We start from the raw sequence: 19,268 nt of genomic DNA, 5'->3' as shown, positions 1-19,268 counted from the left end.
ATGCATAAGCAGAAAGGCCTGAGAAGTTCCAAAGCTCTCATCTCTGACTGACCTTGAGGTTTCATACAAGCAGAAAATGAAGGCTAAACAGAGTTGTCAACTTTACAGCTGAATATTGAAGGCATGCCCCAACACAAACACAGAATCCTTTGACAAAGACTGAGAAACTTTTTGATTCCAGGTGTTTAACAAAAATCATTGTCCAATTATAAGCTTACCACTAAACTAACAGAATAGAAAATTCAATGGCCACAAATGACAGAGAGATAGACTTTCGGAAAGTCTACTGGAGAATCTGATTTCCATAAATAACACATTATAACCTGTGTAATGTCTAATTTTCAACAAAAAGTTATAAGACTTGGAAAGAAACAAGAAAGATAAAAATACACAGGAAAAAGGCTCTCAATAGACACCGTCCTTGAGAGAAGCTCAGATATTGTACTTACTAGTCAAAGACTTTTAAAATCAGCTAATTTAAATATATTTGAAGAGCTTTAAAAACCTATATATAAATAACCAAAAGGGATATGAGAATGATGTCTCACAAAATAGAGAATATCATTAAATAGTTACAAATTTTTTTAAGTAGAAATCTTGGAGTTCAAAGTACAAGAACTGAAATAAAAACTTTACAAGAGGAACTAAAGATCAGACTTGAGCATGCAAAAAAAAAAAAAGAATCAGCATACTCAAAGATAGGTGAATGAAGATTATACAGTTTGAGGGACAGAAGAAAAATGAATTAAGAAAAATGAAGACAGCCTAAGGGACCGCTGGGACATTATCAAGTGTACCAAAGGATTTAATGAAAGATCCAGGAGGAGAGTAAAGAAAGGAGTAGAGTGAATATTTGAGAAATAATGGCCAATAACTTCTCAAAGTGGTTGAAAAACATTAATCTACGCAACTAAAAAGCTTAATAAACTCCTAGTAGGATAAATTTAAAGAGATTGACACATGGAGACCTGTCATAATAAAAAATGTGAGACTCAAAGACAGAGACAGAGAATCTTCAAATCAGCAAGACAGAAGTGACTCATCATGTACAAAGGATGACCAATCAAATTGAAAGCTATTTCTAATCAGAAACAATAGAGGCCAGAAAGAAGTAGGATGAAATATTTAAAGTGCTGAATGAGAAACAACTGCCAACAAAGAATTTAATAGTTAGCAAAACTATCCTCCAAAAATAAATGATAAATTAAGACATTTTTAAGATTAACAAGAACTTAGATCTTGTTGACATATGACAAACCCTACAATAAATACTAACAGTATTCCTTGAGGTTGAAATAAAAGCACATTAGGCAGTAATTCAAATCCACATGAAGAAGTAAAAATCACACACACACACACACACACACACACACACCAACCTATACTTAACTGACCCTATAAACCAACTATACTTAACAGACATCCATATAACATTCCATCCAACAACAGAATAATACATGATCTTCCCAAGTATACATTGAATAATCTCCAGGATAGACCATGTATTAAACAATAGAGCAAGTCTTAAAATATTATAAGAATTTGTCATACAAAGTATGCTTTCTAACTACAATGGAATTAAATAAGAACATAATAAAAGAGAAAATTAGGAAAATTCACAAATATGTGAAAGTAAAAACAACACATTTCTAAATAATGGGTCAAAAACATACAAAAAAAGAAAACAGAAAACACAAGGAAATTATAAAGTATTTTAAATTAATGAAAATAAAAACATAACACATTAAAAATACACCATGCTTCTAAAGGTGCTTAGAGGGAAATTTTTAGATATAAATGCCTATTTATTTATTTATTTATTTTTTGAGAGAAGTCTTGCTCTGTCAACCAGCTTGGAATGCAGTAGCATGATCTTGGCTCACTGCAGCCTCTGTCTCCCAGGTTCAAGTGACTCTCCTGCCTCAGCTTCCCGAGTAGCTGCGACTACAAGCATGTGCCACCACACCTGGCTGATTTTTGTATTTTTAGTAGAGATGGAGTTTTGGTGTGTGGACCAGTCTGGTCTCGAACTTCTGATCTCAGGTGATCCGCCAGCCTCAGCCTCCCATAATGCTGGCATTACAGGTGTGAGCCACCACACCTGGCAGCCTAGTTTTTTTTTCCTTTTTTAAAGAAAGGAGAAGTCTGAAATCAATTACTTCACTTAATGTTTCACCTTAGGTGATACTGAACAAAGGAAGGCAAGTTAACCCAAATCTAGAAGAAAGGAGGAAATAATAAAAATTAGAATGAAAATAAATCAATTATAGAATAGAAAAAATTAGAAAAAAAACATTAAGAAAGTTGTTCTTTTTGAAAAGATCAACAAAATAGATAAACATTGTAGCAAGTTTAGCTGCAAAAAAGAGAGAATACTCATGTTACCAAAATAAAGAATGAAAGACAGATTATTACTACTGGTCTGAAAAAATAAAAGAAATATAAAGCAATACTTATGCATATCATATGTACACATAAGTATACAACATGTATACTTATATGATCAGATGTATACTCATATGATTAGATGTATATAAATCAATAAATTTGATAATGTAGATTAAATGAACAAATTGGTAGATGAAACTACCAAAACTGTCTTAGGAAGAAGTAGAAAACCTGAAAAACTTATAACATGTAAAGAGGTTGATTAATAATAAAAAATGTTAAGTTAGGCCCTGATTGTTTCACAAGGAAAATTCTATTAGATGCTTAAAGAAGAATTAACACTAACCCTTCACACACCCTTCCAAAAAATAAAAGAGGAGGGAATTTCCAATTCATTCTATGGGGCCTGTTTTAACATGATGGCAAAAGCAGAAAAAGACATACAAGAAAAGGAACCTAAAGACCAAAATTTGTATTGAATATGGATTCAAAATTCCTCAACAAAATGCTAGCAAATCAAACCCAACAATGTATAAAAAAGATTCTATACTATGACCAAGTGAGATTTCTCTCAGAAATACAAGGTGGGTTTAACATTTGGATATCAATTAATCCAATATGCCACATTAATAGAATAAAATACAAAAACCACGTAATTATCTCAATAAAGCAAAAAAAATTGACAAATATCAAAGCTCTTCATGAGAAAAAACCTTGACAATATAGGAATAGAACAGAATTTCCACAACCAAATAAAGAGCATCTATGAAAAATTCACAGCCAACATCATAACTAATGGTGAAAGATTGAATGCCTTCCCCCTATGGTCAGGAACAAAGTAAAAATACAAGCTCTCACCACTTCTATTTAAGAATGTACTGATGGTTCTGCCATGATAATTAGGCAAGAAAATGAAATAAGAGGCAATCAAAAAACTATTAGAACTAATAAACACATTCAGTGAGGTTGCAGGATATAAGACCAATATACAAAAATCAATTGTACCTCTATATACTACATATGAACCATCTAAAAATAAAGCTAAGAAAACAGTTTTATTTACAGTAGCAATAAAAATAAATACTTAGTAATCAAATTAACAAAAGTAATACAAAACCTATGATCTGAAAACTATAAAACACTGTTCCAAGAAATTAAAGAGGATCTAAGTAGATATGAAGACATCATATGTTCATCGTGTATTAATCAATTTTCACACTGCTATAAAGAACTCCCTGAGACTATTTTATGAAGAAAAAAGGTTTAATTGACTCACAATTCTGCATGGCTGGGGAGGTCTCAGGAAACTTACAATCATGGCAGAAGACGAAGGGAAAGCAAGGACCTTCTTCACATGGTAGTAGGAGAGACAGAGAGAGAGAGAGAGAGACAGAGAGAGAAGGGAAGTGCCACACTTTAAACCATCAGACCTCGTGAGAACTCACTATCACAAGAACAACGTGGGGGAAACTGTCCCCATAATCAATCACCTCCCACCAGGTTCCTCCCTTGACTCATGGGGATTACAATTCAAGATGAGATTTGGGTGGGGACACAGAGCCAAACCATATCAATAAATCAGAAGATTTAATATAATTAAGATATTTCCAAAATTGATCTATAGATTCAATAGGCTCACAGTTAAAATCCCAGCTAGTTTCCTTGCAGAAATTAACATATTGATCCTGATCCACATGGAAATGCAGAAATCCAGATTAAACAAAATAATATTGAAAAAGAATAACAAAGTTGGAGACTTATTGTTCCCAGGGTCAAACTTACTACAAAACTATAGTAATCATGACAGTGTGGTACTTGCATAAGGTTACACATATAGATTAATAGAATACAATTGATACCCAGAAATAAACCCAGATATTTAAAGTCAATTGTTTTTTGACAAGAATAGTTTTTGAATAAATGAATTTTGGGACAACTGGATAGCCACAATGAAAAGAGTAAAGTTGGATCCTCGTCTTCTACCATAAACAAAAATCACTCAGAATAGATCATAGAGGCTGGGAACATTGGCTCATGCCTGTAATCCCAGCACTTTCGGAGACTGAGGCAGATGGCTCACTTAAGCCTAGGAGCTCGAGACCAGCCTGAGAAATATGATAAAACCCTATCTCTACAAAAAATGCAGGATTTAGCTGGGCATAGTTGTGGGCCTGTAATCGCAGTTACTTTGGAGGCTGAGGCAGGAGGATCTCCTGAACCCAGGAGGTTGAGGCTATAGTGAGCCATGACTGCACCACTGCACTGCAGCCTGGCTGATGGAGTGAGACACTGTACCAAAGGAAAAAAAAAAAAAGATCACAGATCTAAATGTAAGAGCCAAAGATACAGAATTTTTAGAAGAAAGTTTTGGAGTAAATCTTCCTAAACCTAATTAGGTTGGTCAAAACCTTCTTAGATATTGCACAAAAGCACAAGTGACAAAATAAAAAATACGTCATTGAACATCATCAAAACTAAACAATTTTGTGATTCAAAGTATGTAACAAAAATGAAAAGCAAAACCACAGAATGGCAGAAAATATTTGCCAATCATACATCTGATGAGGGACTATGTACTTAGAATATATAAAGATCTTATACAACTCAACAGTAGAAAGACAATAATCAAATTTAAAAATAGGATCAAAGTAGATATTTCTTCAAAGAAGATACGTAAATGGTCAATAAGATCCTCATGAAAAAATACCATTTAGGAAAATTTAGATCAAAACCACGATGAGATACCACTTTACAACCATTAGGATGACCATTATTTTTTTAAATGAAAAGTAAGTGTAGGTGAGAATGTAGAAAAATTGGAAACTTTCTGCATTTCTGGTGGGAACATAAAATGGTGTAGCTGCCGTGGTCAACAGTGTGGTGATTCCGCAAATAATGAAACATAGAATTTGCATTTGATTTAGCAATTCTACTTCTGGATGTATACATAAAAAAAATGGAAAGCAGGAACTTGAACAGATATTTGTGCCCCAATGTGCACAGCAGCATTATATACAATATGTAAAGGGTGGAAACCACCCAAATGTCCATTAATAGATAAATGTATAACAAAATGAGGTATAGATCTATATGACAGAATATTATTCAGCAAGAAAAATACAACAGAATAATATTCAGCAAGAAAAAGAAATGAGGTTTTTGGTGGGGTTTTTGTTTGTTTGTTTGTTTTTGAGACAGTCTTGCTCTGTCACCTAGGCTGGAGTGCAGTGGTGTGATCTCGGCTCACTGCCAACCTGCACCTCCTGGGTTCAAGAGATTCTCCTGCCTCAGTCTCCCAAGTAGCTGGGATTACAGGCACGCACCACCGCACCCAGGTGATTTTTGCATTTTTAGTACAGATGGGGTTTCACCATGTTGACCAGGCTGGTCTCAAACTCCTGACCTCAAGTGATCCACGCACCTCAGCCTCCCAAAGTGCTGGGATTACAGGCATGAGCCACTGTGCCCGGCTGAAATGAGGTATTGATACATGCTACAGCATGGCTGAATAAAAGGAGCCAGACACAACAAGCCACAAACTATAGGATCCTTTTTTGTTGTTGTTGTTGTGGGGTTTTTTTTGTTTGTTTCGTTTTTTTTTTTTTTTTTTTGTGAAATGACCATAATAGGTAAATCTACAGTGACAGAAAGTAGACTAGTGGTTTCCAGGGCTGTGGGTTGAGGAGAAGGAGGAATGACTTCTATTGGGTATGAGGTTTTTTTTGAGGTGAGGAAAATGTTCTAAAATTGATTGTAGTGATGACTACACAACTCTATTTGTATAAAGAAACTCATTGAATTGTACACTGTAAATGGATATATATTTATTTCATGGTATTTGAAATATATCTGAATAAAGATGTTATAAAGATAGGACAGAGCCTGATCTCTGAGAAAGAACCCAGTTCTCCACTCCCTCCCCCACACATATATACAGTGCTTCAGGTTGATAAGGGGTGACTAGGCCAGGAAAATGTGATTATTTGTCTGATGTGCAAGGAGAAAAATGAGAGAGATGCTTCCCTTTTCATATGGATTATTGGTGGGGTGCTCTTGAAACTGTGTCTAGCAACAATGCAAGAGGACTGCAGAAGAAGAAACAAGACAGCATCTGTAAGTGGGGAGAAATGTGGAGAGAAACCCACTGAAGTTTCCACGTCCTGACATACAAATGCATATAAAGGAGGAGAGTTTAAAATGCCAAACAGCAGAGAGACTAAAATAACATTAGGCCAATGAAGGTGCCACAAACACACCAAGTGGAATGGATCTTCTTCAGTAATGGTGCTGGGGAAACTGGATATCCATATGCAGAAGAATGAAACTAGGCCCCTTTCTTTCACCCCATATAAAAATTAACTCAAAATGGATTAAAGACTTATATGGAATACCCAAAACTACAAAACTGCTAGAAGAAAATAATGGTTCAAGATTTTAAACTAGGCAAATATTTTATTGCTAAGACTTCAAAAGCACAGGGAACAAAACCAAAAATAGAAAAATGGTGCTATATTAAACCAAAACCTGCACAGCAAAGAAAACAATCAACAGACGGAAGAGACACCTGTAGAATGGGAGAAAATATTTGCAAACCATTCATCTGTCATAAAACTAATATCCAGAATATCAAAGGAACTCGATGGCAAAAAATATATAATCTGATTAAAATAGGAAAAAGATCTGAATAAACATTTTGCAAAAGACATACACATGGTATATAAGTATGTTTAACATCATTAATTATCAGAGAAATGAAAATCAAAACTACAATGAGCTATCATTTTACTCCAGTTACAATGATTATTACAAAAAAGACAAACAACAAAACAATAGATGCTGACAAGGATGTGGAGAACAGGGAACTCATATGCTGTTGGTAGAAACATGAATTAGTATAGCTGCTATGGAAAACTGTATGGGAATACATCAAAAAACTAAAAGTAGATCCACCATATGATCCAGCAATTCTACTACTGTGTATCTATACAAATAATCAGTGTATCAAAAAGATATCTGCACTTCCATGTTTATTGTAGGACTATACACAATAGCTAAGTTATGGAAGCAACCTAAATGTCCATCAAAAGATAAATAGATAAAGAAAATGTGATATGTATAAACAATGAAATACTATGCAGTCATTAAAAAGGATGAAATCCTGTCATTAGCAGCAACATGAATGAGACTGGAGGACATTAGGTTCACCACATGTTCACCCACACATGGGAGCTAAAAAACAATTGAGCTCATGGAAGTAGAGACTCAACTTGTGGTTATTAAAGGATGAGAAGGGGAGAGAGAGGGGAAGATGGGGAGAGATTGGTTAAAGAATGCAATGTTACAGCTGGACAGGAGGAATAATTTATAGTGTCCTTCATAGTTAACTATAATTTATTGTATATTTTCAAAAGACTAAAAGGGAGGATTTTGAATGTTCACAACATGAAAATGACAAAAGTTGGAGGTGATGGATGGATATGCTAATTACCCTGATTTGATCATTATACATTGTATATCTATATCAAAATATCACTCTGTATTTCAAAAATATACACAATTATTACATGTGAACTAAAAGTAACAGAAAAAAATTTAAAAAGGAATGAAAAGACAAGGATTACTGAAAAGAGTTTTGCAGACTTCAAGACTAGGAGAATGGATTTCAGTAACAAGTGATAGAGCCTGACCCAAAGCCAGGAGGAGCAAATTCCTTGGTCATTGATGCAGAGGTGACAGAAGGTAACGATTGCAGACCAAAGTTAATGAGGACCCTCAGGAGGAATCAATGAAGACTTGTGGTTCACTGCAAGAACACTCATGATGCTAAGCCAGCTTATTCTTGCATTTAAATAGCACTCTGAGAAGAAGGAGAGAACAAGAAGCTTAGGGATGAAAACAGACCTGATAGAAAATTCATATTTTGAATTGACTTAAGTTTAAATTCTGAAACCCTGGGGTTTTACACAAAGAGTCTGAATGTACCTGGATGAGGCAAAGTTTTTTTTTTTGTTTTTTTTTCACTCTGTCGCCCAGGCTGGAGTGCAGTGGTGTGATCTCAGCTTACTGCAACCTCTGCCTCCCAGGTTCAAGCAATTCTCTGCCTCAGCCTCCCAAGTTCAAGCAATTCTCTGCCTCAGCCTCCCAAGTAGCTGGGATTACAGGCGCACGCTGCTATGCCCAGCTAATTTTTGTATTTTTAGTAGAGACGGGGTTTCACCATCTTGGCCAGGCTGGTCTTGAATTCCTGACCTCATGATCCACCCCCCTTGGCCTCCCAAAGTGCTGGGATTACAGGCATGAGCCACTATGCCTGGCCGAGGCTAAATTTTAAACCAGAAGGGACTAAGTGATTATGAATGCTTGAGACTAATTTTTTCTTTTCTGCCATTAAGTGGAAAGGGGTGTTGGTAAACTGCTGAGTTCAGTTAGAGAAAATAGAGAAAATTACATTCCCTCGGCACCATGTCAGGATGAGTAAACTTTAAACTTCTTGCTACCCATTAAGTAAACAGGGTACTCAAGGTATGGTCATGAGGTAGCATCCTCATGGCCAACCAAGTGGTCAGATATAGGCTGAATTTTCAATCTGAAGTTGTGAAAAACTGTGAAATCATGAAAAAGCAATGGGCTGAAAGTCAGCATGCCTGGGATTGAGTTTGGTGATGCCACTAACTGGCTATGTAACTTTGGACAAAGTGACTGGATCTCTTAAAATGCATTTGCCTGCCTTTAAAGGAATTGAATTAGATAACTAGTTAGGTTTCTTCCAGCTCTAAAACACTGATTCTCACCTCTCGTGTGGTCAGTGAGGAAATGTCTGCCACTTCCTGGCCAAGTTCAAATGGACATTGCCTTTTAAGAGATGGAACCCTCTTCTCTTTCCTCTGGCAGCTCCCTAGAGGCTGGGCTAAGGACAGCCAGAAATAAAGTGTAATTACCTGTGATGTGCTGCCGGCTTCTGCTTTTGCAGCCACAGTTTGTAATTAGCTCAGGAGTAAACACATCATCGTGACAGACTGAACAGTAAAACAAGGCTCTGGACAATGAAAGAAAACCAAGAATGATTTATGAGTCTTAACGCAAAGGAGGCATGGTGCTGACTCAGTGGGCCTCCCATTAAGCTGTAGTTGCTTTAGTGGTTTTCCCCCATAAAGTAATAAAAAAATTACCTTCTGACGTCCTTTGGAGTTTCAGCAATAAAGAACCCTAATGTGTTCTTACGTATCCTAACTTGTGCAGGTGGATTTAGTATCAGACCACTGGAAACAAAAAATAAACACACGGTAATGTTTCCCTCTGATTTCAGTGGCAACAGTTGGTGCCTCTTTCTGTTATGATCAATGGATTCTCTAAGTTGCTAAGTTAATCGTATTCAACCTCCTTTTACTGCCAAACACAGTGGAGAATGTGAATTTGACATTTGTAATTCTTTGTTTGATTGGGGCTGACTATGCAGAGAGGAGCCAGGGAACAACTTGATCAGTGAGCTGAACACGCAGTGGACCTGCGGGGAAGTCTCTCCTGGATTCTGTCATGCATCTGAGATGGTCTGACCAACTCAGGTGCACAACATCTTGCTGATTTAAGCTATCAAATGACAAATATGCCGAGACCACACAATTGCCAGGCTTAGCGTCATACTAGTAGTGCTCATCTTTAGGCCACTTGCCATTGAAAGTTAATGTTTAATTCACCAGCTGGATTCAAAAGTTTCTTGTATTCACCTATGCAGTTTTTGAGGTTGTGCATTTCTTTTGACTTCAGTTTTGCTTATTTTGATTGCCAGATTTTTGACAGCAGGAACCATGTGAATTATTTCTATTGTTATCTTACTTGAAACTTTTGATTTTCTATTTTCTTGTGGTTTATGTGTTTGAGAATATTGTTTTGTAATTTTCTGTCCATGATACTCTTTGATGCAGTACTCTGCTATGGCTTTTCAAATTACCGACATTTCTCCCTGTTTCTCAGGATCTCCTGCCTTTATTTCCTTCAATTCAGATGTCTATGGTGAGATCTTACAACCCTATAACTCCCCTCACTTCTTTTTTGCAGAACCGAAGTTCTTCTTTCCTCCTTCAAAAATCATCCCTCCTCTTGTATTCACATCGAAATGAGGTGAAGTTTTAATTCTGGCAAAGCTTATTCTGTTGCTGGGATACTCACACCTTTCAAGTGTTAGAGGATCCTCACAAAAATAAATGAGCTTGCACGGCCAAAGTTCTTCAGTCTTATGCCAAGAATAGACCCAGGCTGTATAGCTGTGTTCAGGTAGATTACTACCTCAGACAATGGATGGCCTTTTCTGAGTATTTACTGACATATTAGTGAGTGAAATAATTGATTTTAACTTTGGAAGGAAAAGAAAATACAACTGTGGCCCCTTAAATATTATTGGCTGATGCTCACTAACTAGCAGATGCATGCTTAGTTGTGTCTTACATAGACTTTTTTTTTCTTTTTGAGACGGAGTTTCACTCTTGTTGCCCAGGTTGGAGTGCAATGGCACGATCTCGGCTCACTGCAACCTCTGCCTTCCAGGTTCAGGTGATTCTCCTGCCTCAGCCTCCCGAGTAGCTGGGATTGCAGGTGTGCAACACCATCCTGGCCAATTTTTTGTATTTTTAGTAGAGACAGAGTTTCACCATGTTGGACAGGCTGATCTCAAACCCCTGACCTCAGGCGATCCACCTGCCTCGGCCTCCCAAACTGCTGAGATTACAGGCATGAGCCACTGCGCATGGCTGCTTCTTTTGTTTTTTGTTTTTTTAAAGGAGAAAGGTTTCTCTGAACTCATACTAAATATCTAGCTATGAAGATACTGTCACAATAAAACATATATTTGACTGTATTTGAGAAAAGAGGTGAGCCTCTCCTAAGGATTTTCCTAACATGGAGTTATTAGTTGATTCTCTCTTTATGATTTGGCTGGTTGCTCTATCAGAGAATGGTTGTCCCTGGAACAAAATCATTACAGTAAGTGACTGGGGTCAGATCCAGCTTCATCTGTTAGCAGGTGACAAATAATTCCCTAAGAAAAATTCTTATAATTCTCCAAGTCTTTTGCAAGTCTTACGATCTCTTCAAGCTTGCCAATTAGAAGAGGAATTATAAGGTGAGAAAAGATAGGCTTTTTCCCCAGAATTTCAATATATTTGCTTAAAGTCCAACTATTTAAACGTGCAGTCTTCCTTCTACCAATAATGGCAGCAGTGAATTTACTACAGAATGGTTACAGAAGCACAGCCCTGGAGCCAGAGGACCTGAGTTCAGATCCTGGCTCTGCCACTTGGGTGTTGTGTGAGGTTGGGAGAATCATTTAACTTTCTGGGGTTCAGCTTCCTCTTCTGTAAAATGAGACTAATAATAATAGTACCCATCTCACAGCACTGTTGTGAGGATTATTCAAGAGTTAACATATGTAACAGGTCTATAGCAGTGTTGGTCACAAAGTGTCAATCATGTAAGGGAATGTTCTTATCAATACATTTGCCAAATCAGATCTTAATCCTTTTGATTCGCCAGACTTCCCAGTGAGAAGGCAAAGTTAAATCTCTGTTTCCATAGATCCCCTTTTCACTGAGGTACATGTGTGCTAGGTAGTAAACAGGGCCTCTTAAATCTATATGAGATTAGTTGCTAAATAAATATTAATGTTTCTGGTCTGTGATGTCCTAACTGTCATCTTAATAAAGTTTACAGAAATCTAGAATGTTAAGAGGTAGAAAGGATCTTAAGGGCATGTGGTTGTAGTTTCCAGATTCCAGTGAATAAACCAATTGTATCATGGAGACTTGAGAAAGAATTCTCAGGCTCACCCTTGAAGATTTGGTTTTGCAGTGAAAAGTAGGGTTTTGGAATCTATAAGTCTTTAAAACTTATGCAAACAGGCCAGGCACAGTAGCTCACTCCTGTAATCCCAGCACTTTGGGAGGCCGAGGTGGCTGGATTACCTGAGGTCAGGAGTTTGAGAACACTAACATGGTAAAACCCCGTCTCTACTAAAAATACAAAAATTAACCAGGCATGGTGCACACACCTGTAATCTCAGCTACTCGGGAGGCTGAGGCAGGAGAATCACCTGAACCTGGGAGGTGGAGGTTGCAGTGAGCCGAAATTGTGCCATTGCACTCCAGCCTGGGCAACAAGAATGAAACTGTCTCAAAAACAAAAACAAAAACAAAAAAACTTATGCAAATAATTCTGACATATAATCCAGGTGATTGAAAAACAAAGTTGTTACTAAAACTTGATAAAATTTTGGGTCAGTCTGAAACCCAAACTACCTGGCTTATGATTCCAAGTCTACCCATTTTACTATGACCTGTTTCTAGTAGGAGGCTCATTTATGCAGATGTTTACATTCAGAGGTTTTGCTTGTGAGATTTTCTTGAGCACAGCAGGATTTTTAAACAGAACTTAGGCAGCCAGACAATACTACTTGTTATTCTCTTCTTGATGACTTGCTTTTTATAATCCCACTGATGTCTTCTACCCAGATGCTTTCTATATCCTGTCAACTCAGACAGGTCTTTGATTCTTTCCAAACTTTTCACATTTAATAATTCCTTTATAGTCCATCCGATATAATTGAAAATTATTGCATTTTGAATGTTTTCCTATAATTTTACAATTTCTGGTAATGTCAATTTTAGAACAGGAAGGTGCGTGAGAGATTCATTAACACTATTTCCTCATTCCACAAATGATGAATCCTTATCCATGGCTATAGGGCCAGCAAATCAGTCAGGATCAGAAACTAGTCTATTAATTCCTATTTAGCACAAGTTAATTTTTCACTGAAAAGTACACATGAGCCAACACACAGTCTTTCTTGCCCTCATCCCATTTAAGCCCCACCCCTTTTCTTTTTTTTTTTACAGATCTTTTTCTCTATATTATAGTATCTATTTGTCTTTCTTTTCCACCTTTTCTTCCATTTATGTTTATGTATATTTCATTTGCTCTGAATTTTATTTCGCATTACGTGATAACTTCTCTTACTTTCATATTTATTCACTTATGGGTTTTTGGGAAATGCTGATGTCTGGTGATGATAGGTCTCCTTTATCAACTCTGTCAACAAAAGCCTTTGTCCAGTCGGCTGGTCAGATTCCCATTTTGCCATATTTTGTCCTTTACTTTTTTTAAAATTATTTTTTGGAGACAGAGTCTTGCTCTGTCACCTAGGCTGAAGTGCAGTGGCATGATCTCGGCTCACTGCAGCCTCTGCCTTCCAGGTTCAAGCAATTCTCATGCGTCAGCCTCCCAAGTAGCCAGGATTACAGGCCCAGGTGCATGACCATGTCCTGCTAATTTTTGTATTTTTAGTAGAGACAGGGTTTCACTATGTTGGCCAGGCTGCTCTCGAACTCCTGGCCTTAAGTGATCCACCTGCCTCAAACTCTCAAAATGCTGGCATTACAGGCATGAGCCACCGTGCCCAGCATTGTCCTTTACTTTGCATGGCCAGTGTTTGTGGGAACATTTTTATCACAAATAATTCAACTTTGTGGTATTATTTCATGGTCAAGATCTGATAATATTATTAAGAGAAACAGATCTGAGAAGGTGACCATTTCTTCTCCTCTCTGCTCCTGAGAGAGAACTGGGGCAGGGTCCGAGGAACAAAAGAGAAGTGTTTGCCCAAGAGGGTCACCACCCTAACACAAGCCATCAGAGACAGCACAGCAGAGGAGTCAGGGAGCCCCAGAGGCTGCCTCTCAGCCAATCCACCAAAGGGAAAGAGCTTAGTTATAGCTGCATCTTTGGAAAAAGTCTTAATCACAAAGATTCTCCAGAAAAAAAAAAAAAAAAACTGAAGAGATGAGCAGACTTATTGGTACCAGAAACCGTCTGTAAAGAGGGACTTGTATTCGATGGCTATCAACAGGAGGTGCATCTTCAGAAAGCAGAGCCTGGGAAGGAAGACGAGGAGACATAAGGAGAGCAAGGGGTCAGTGAACAACAAAATAACTAACACTCTGTGCCCTGTGCCTAGGAGGAAACCAACATCTTAGAGGAAAGAACTCCCAATGTGGAATGATCCCTTGTAAGTGAATCCACCTAAAGTAACCAACAGCCACTGCGCCAACTGGGACAGAGATGAAATTGTCCCACCCCAACTGTAAACTTCTAAGTTTCAGGGACCCTGGGCTGTCCCTTCTTAGATCTTCAGTTTGTAATGGAGTCTGGCCTATAGTGGGCCCTCAGTGAACGTTGTTGAAAGAACGTTGTTGTCTGAAGAACGAGGGAAGTATTTCACACTTCACTTACCGGGCAACTTCAGGAAAGCTCATTCCAGCAAAGTCATCAGAGAGACGTTGGGTCAGAATTTTGTTTTTCATGCTATTCAAGAAGTGTTTCTGCCAGGTCTGTTTAGGCGTAACCTGGAATACATAATCATGCCACACGAAGCAAAATGACAAGGAATGTAGAATGTTAGAATTCACACTGCATATTCTGCTAAGCACAAACGAGTCTTCATTGCATGTAAGTCATAAAAAAGAGATTTATCTTAGTGCCTAACTAGAGAAATGTTAAAGGAATAACTAAAAAGCTAACTCCATCTCAACTATTTTCACCAGAGTTCAGGATGAGGCAGACACATCATTACTTATTTTCTTTCCAGATGTCATTCAAGTTTCCTTGCTGGCAGTGAGAATTCTCCATCACCCAGTCCTGATTTCAGCTTTTGAGTTAGTAAAAATCAGATGGAAAAGTTAATGTGAAATCTAAATTCTCTCTCTCTGGATATGACTACTCAAGATTGGCTTAAAATATTTTAGTTTTCTACTAACCATATACCTCAAAGAAGAAAATACTCACAGCTTCTGTCCAGTATCAGAACCCTTCATAAGTTCAAATGAACTTGAAGGGCCATCCTGATGCATGGAAGAGAGAATGGAGAAATCAAGGCAAACGGTAGGTTTCCAGAGAAATGGGAGATGTGAAAGGAGAAAGATATCTCAAAACTGGTAAATGCACCCAACCCAACAGAAAGGCTGTTAGGAACTCGTGGCTGACGTTTGTGTAGGACCCTTTACTCATCCTTCTCCACCTACTGCCATGAGAATCACCACCACACTGTTCTGATATGGCAAGACAGTCTTCTTAAAACCCAGAATCTCAGATGAAAATTTTGAATTTCTAAACGTTTAGGAGCACTGTTGCTGCGGAGAGTTATGGCTGGTTCAGAAATTCTCTTCAGATGGTCATGATGCAGTTTCGAAAAAAAGCAAAACAAAAACAAACACATAGACAAACAATTCTGCCCTACTAAAAAGGACAGACTATTTCAGGCGTTCCAGTGCCTACTTCCACCACCAAGATTCAGCTGAATGAATCCTTTTCCTTTTCCCACTTTCTTAAAGTCCTCTCATGAGGAGGGCTCTGATTATTAGGTGGTTCATACCACTAATTTCCAATAACTAAATAAATTGGCTTAGTGCTTCTAATCTAAATGTTTCAATGTTTGAAAGAAGGTAAAAAATGATAGTGTGGGGATGGAGAACACTTCCTGAGATAGATTTAAAAAGATCAGAAAGGAAAACAGGAGGATTTTGGATAAAAGAATCTGAGTGCTCAAGTAAGCCAGTTGGATCAGATCTAATGTAAATTTAAGTTTAAGGCCATGCTCTGAACCCAGGACCAACTGGAAATGTTCTTCAAGCTACAATTTCTCACAATATGATCAATATAATTAAAACACATGGCATTGATTCAAGGCCTTTTAATCTGAGTTCTCAGAAGTTTTACAAATATTAACTCAATACTTGGAAAAAGCCAGTTATGAGATTAATAATTTTAATTTTATAGATAGAGAAATTGACAGTCAGGGAAAGTAAGGGCCTACTCTGAGAGAAATCAGTCATAAAACTCTGGAGTCCCAGCCATTAAAACAAAGTCGATAGTTTGTTATAGAATCGAAAGCACCAAAGAATAATGCAGCTTTCACATATTTTGCCTGATGCTGTTCAGTAAGGATTCCTGAAAGTAGATTTCAGACTTCACTCAAAAAAACATTATGGAGACCACAAATATCTCTCAATTCCTGTAAGCTAAAATCCATCTTGTATAAATAATGACAGGTGATCATCTTCAGTGGGAAGGTTACAACTCTAGATCTTATTTTTATTTTATTTATTTATTTTTTTTGAGACAGAGTCTCACTCTGTCGCCGAGGCTGGAGTGGAGTGGCGTGATCTCAGCTCACTGCAACCCCCACCTTCTAGGTTCAAGCGACTCCCCTGCCTCAGCCTCCCCAGTTGCTGGGGCTACAGGCTCATGCCACCATGCCTGGCTAATATTTTTTATATTTTTACTAGAGACAGGGTTTCACTATGTTGGCAAGGTTGGTCTCGAACTCGTGAGCTCAAGTGATCCACCAATCTCAGCCTCACAAAGTGTTGGGATTACAGGCATGAGCCACCACACCTGGCCACAACTCTTTAAATAAGAAAAATACAAGAGGATGGTTTTACATCCCTATCTTCTATAGTTTCATGAAGGAGGATAAGTCTTCATATAGAGTTCACATTCCATTTATTTCCATTTACTTTCTCCAACCATGGAGATTGAAATCACAATAATCACAAGAAATATTGAAGTTCTCTGCTACTTTCTAAATATACAACACAAAGACAGTGTCCTTATCAACCGTTTTCTAGGCTGTATACAGTGACCACTACATGGAAGTAAAAGCTTGTGTGTTGTAGCTGCATGAAGGCTCATTCCCTCCACCCTGACTGCCATTTCTTTTCACCTGTATATTACATCTCTTCACATTCACAGAAGGAAATACAGAAGCATTCCATTTGTTGCAGTTAGCATATAGCTGGCCAGAGCACCTCTTACCTCTTTTGCTTTTCCTTAAATAGCACCAGGGAAGAAACAGAAAAAGATGCAAACATTTGTACTGAACACAGAAAAAAGAGAACAGAGGAAAGAGCGACCAAAGAGAGGTCAAGAGGGAAGTCAAGTGTATGAAAGGCAAGCATGGACTCAGAATTAAATGGAAAGTAAGGTCATTCTCTGCAAGCGCTTAATAAAAGGAAGACCAGGTCCAGCCAAGGGCTAGCACACCTTGCCTGGAGCATTTCATGGAAATGATATTTGGAACACCACCTTTTGTGCTACCAAAATTTATCCCAAGAGTCACTTTTAGCCCCTTACTTTGTCTCAGACAAAAATATCAAAAATCTTGATGTGAGACATTGTGTGGAAATAACACCAGAGGCATAGAGCACTGTGGTAACAACACTGTGAACCAGACAGTTCTAGCTCTGCGGCTCACTAACTTACTGTATGATCAAGTTAGTTAGCTTCACCAATTCACTGCTGGGATACTAACTTAACATATTATTAAGGAGAAACACAAGACAGTAGGCACTCATCATGTGGTTACTGTTATTATTCCTGCATGGAATTCTCCCTAAAACAACCTGGAAAAATTAGATTTTAATTACTATTTGTATAATTTCTATTTGATGAATATAATTATTATACCAATTACTATTTTGGATTTAATTTGTATTGAAATATATGAATCCTTCATTAATAATATAACCTTTATTTATATTTTCACTTTCAATAACTCAATGCTTCTACTTTGATGAATGTACTTTGATTTAAAACATCCTGGACTGTAGGTAGGAAGCAGAGTTATATTTTTTCTGTTTTGTAGATAAATATTCTTAGGCAGGAATAAAATAAATGATTTCTTCAAGGTCAATGTGGTACCTGGGACTTTTAAATTCTGATCTTCTAATCCCTTCCCAGCCCAAGCAGAAGTCAAATCTCATTTCTTGGAGCCTTGATGCTTTTCTCAATTTTTTTTCCTATTTCTGATCCTAATATGTAGGACATGGGGACAGAGCCAAGAACCAACATTAATTTACAAGGTTACCTTTTTGTTTTGCTCCACAAATAGAGATGTTAGGAAGGTACACAAGCCTGGCACCAAACAGCCTTGGGCGATAAATCCAAGCTTTAATTCAGCAAAGCAGATGATGTTGTCTCCAGTGTCCCAGTTCCAGCTGGGAATCTTTGGCAGATAAACCTGTTCCATAGTACAAAGCAGGTCAAGCATTAGGAATAAACACACCTCAAGAAAGCTCTTATGGATGGATGTCTTTCTTTTTCTTAATTTACTTGAAATCATATATTCTTCATTTTTGCACATAAAAGTGGTGCCCAGGTCAATGAAAATGATAAGAACAAATTCAGCATTTGAAAGTGGTTAGTGGTCAATGGCTCTCATTTTTTGAAACAAAAATAGCTAGAGTTGCAAAATCAGGTCAAATGGCTTAAACCTCTAATTCTTCCCCCAATTTACATTGTTAAGTGATTATCCATCTTAATGAGACTCCAAATTTTACCCATGATTGGCAAAAACTTTTTATTTACACATCCATTAGAAAATAAAAAAGTTCGTCTAGCTATATAGATAAAAGGAGATGGAATATGCTAGAATGTTACTATACCTTGTTATGGGATTGCAGTATCTGTATGATGATTCTAGTGGTAGAGTCATAGTTCTTGATAGAGAGCACCCTATATAAACCCCGAACACTCTCATTAGTCATGTGTCATAGCCAAAGGGCTTTGTAATATAATTTAATTCAGAGTTAAATTGATATGTAGGTAAGCATAGAAAAACTTGGCATTATAATAAAGCTTATTGTTGTGTTGTTTTCTAAAAATGTTTTTAGTAGCCTACACAGAAGAGCATCATTGTTTTCATGACTTTGCCAACCAAATCTATGGAATGATTATCTCTTGGTATTAGAAGACTGTGTTCTTCTTTCTTCTGAGGCCAATTCTTGAGAAGGAAATCAACAGTTTCATGTTTTAGCCTTCAAACCCAAACCTAATAATTA

The 19,268-nt window shown here is 37.3% G+C and overlaps 1 protein-coding gene across 1 annotated transcript in view; it reads right to left on the bottom strand.

Moving 5' to 3' along the window:
- The window catches only part of KCNU1 (potassium calcium-activated channel subfamily U member 1), a 164,146-nt gene that overhangs the window by 94,442 nt on the left and 50,436 nt on the right, over window positions 1-19,268 (bottom strand). The window contains exons 14-19 of the mRNA XM_054561100.2: window positions 18,873-18,942; window positions 18,296-18,448; window positions 14,665-14,777; window positions 14,235-14,306; window positions 9,558-9,647; window positions 9,327-9,424 (exon numbers count right to left, since the gene is read on the bottom strand). Coding sequence (XP_054417075.2) covers window positions 9,327-9,424; window positions 9,558-9,647; window positions 14,235-14,306; window positions 14,665-14,777; window positions 18,296-18,448; window positions 18,873-18,942 — 596 coding nt within the window. The remainder of the gene's footprint in view (window positions 1-9,326; window positions 9,425-9,557; window positions 9,648-14,234; window positions 14,307-14,664; window positions 14,778-18,295; window positions 18,449-18,872; window positions 18,943-19,268) is intronic.

The sequence above is a fragment of the Pongo abelii genome, chromosome 7, assembly GCF_028885655.2.
Source record: "Pongo abelii isolate AG06213 chromosome 7, NHGRI_mPonAbe1-v2.0_pri, whole genome shotgun sequence".
Lineage (NCBI taxonomy): Eukaryota > Metazoa > Chordata > Mammalia > Primates > Hominidae > Pongo > Pongo abelii.
Note: the sequence above shows the minus strand (reverse complement) of the source record. Positions and strands in the feature narration are given on the sequence as shown.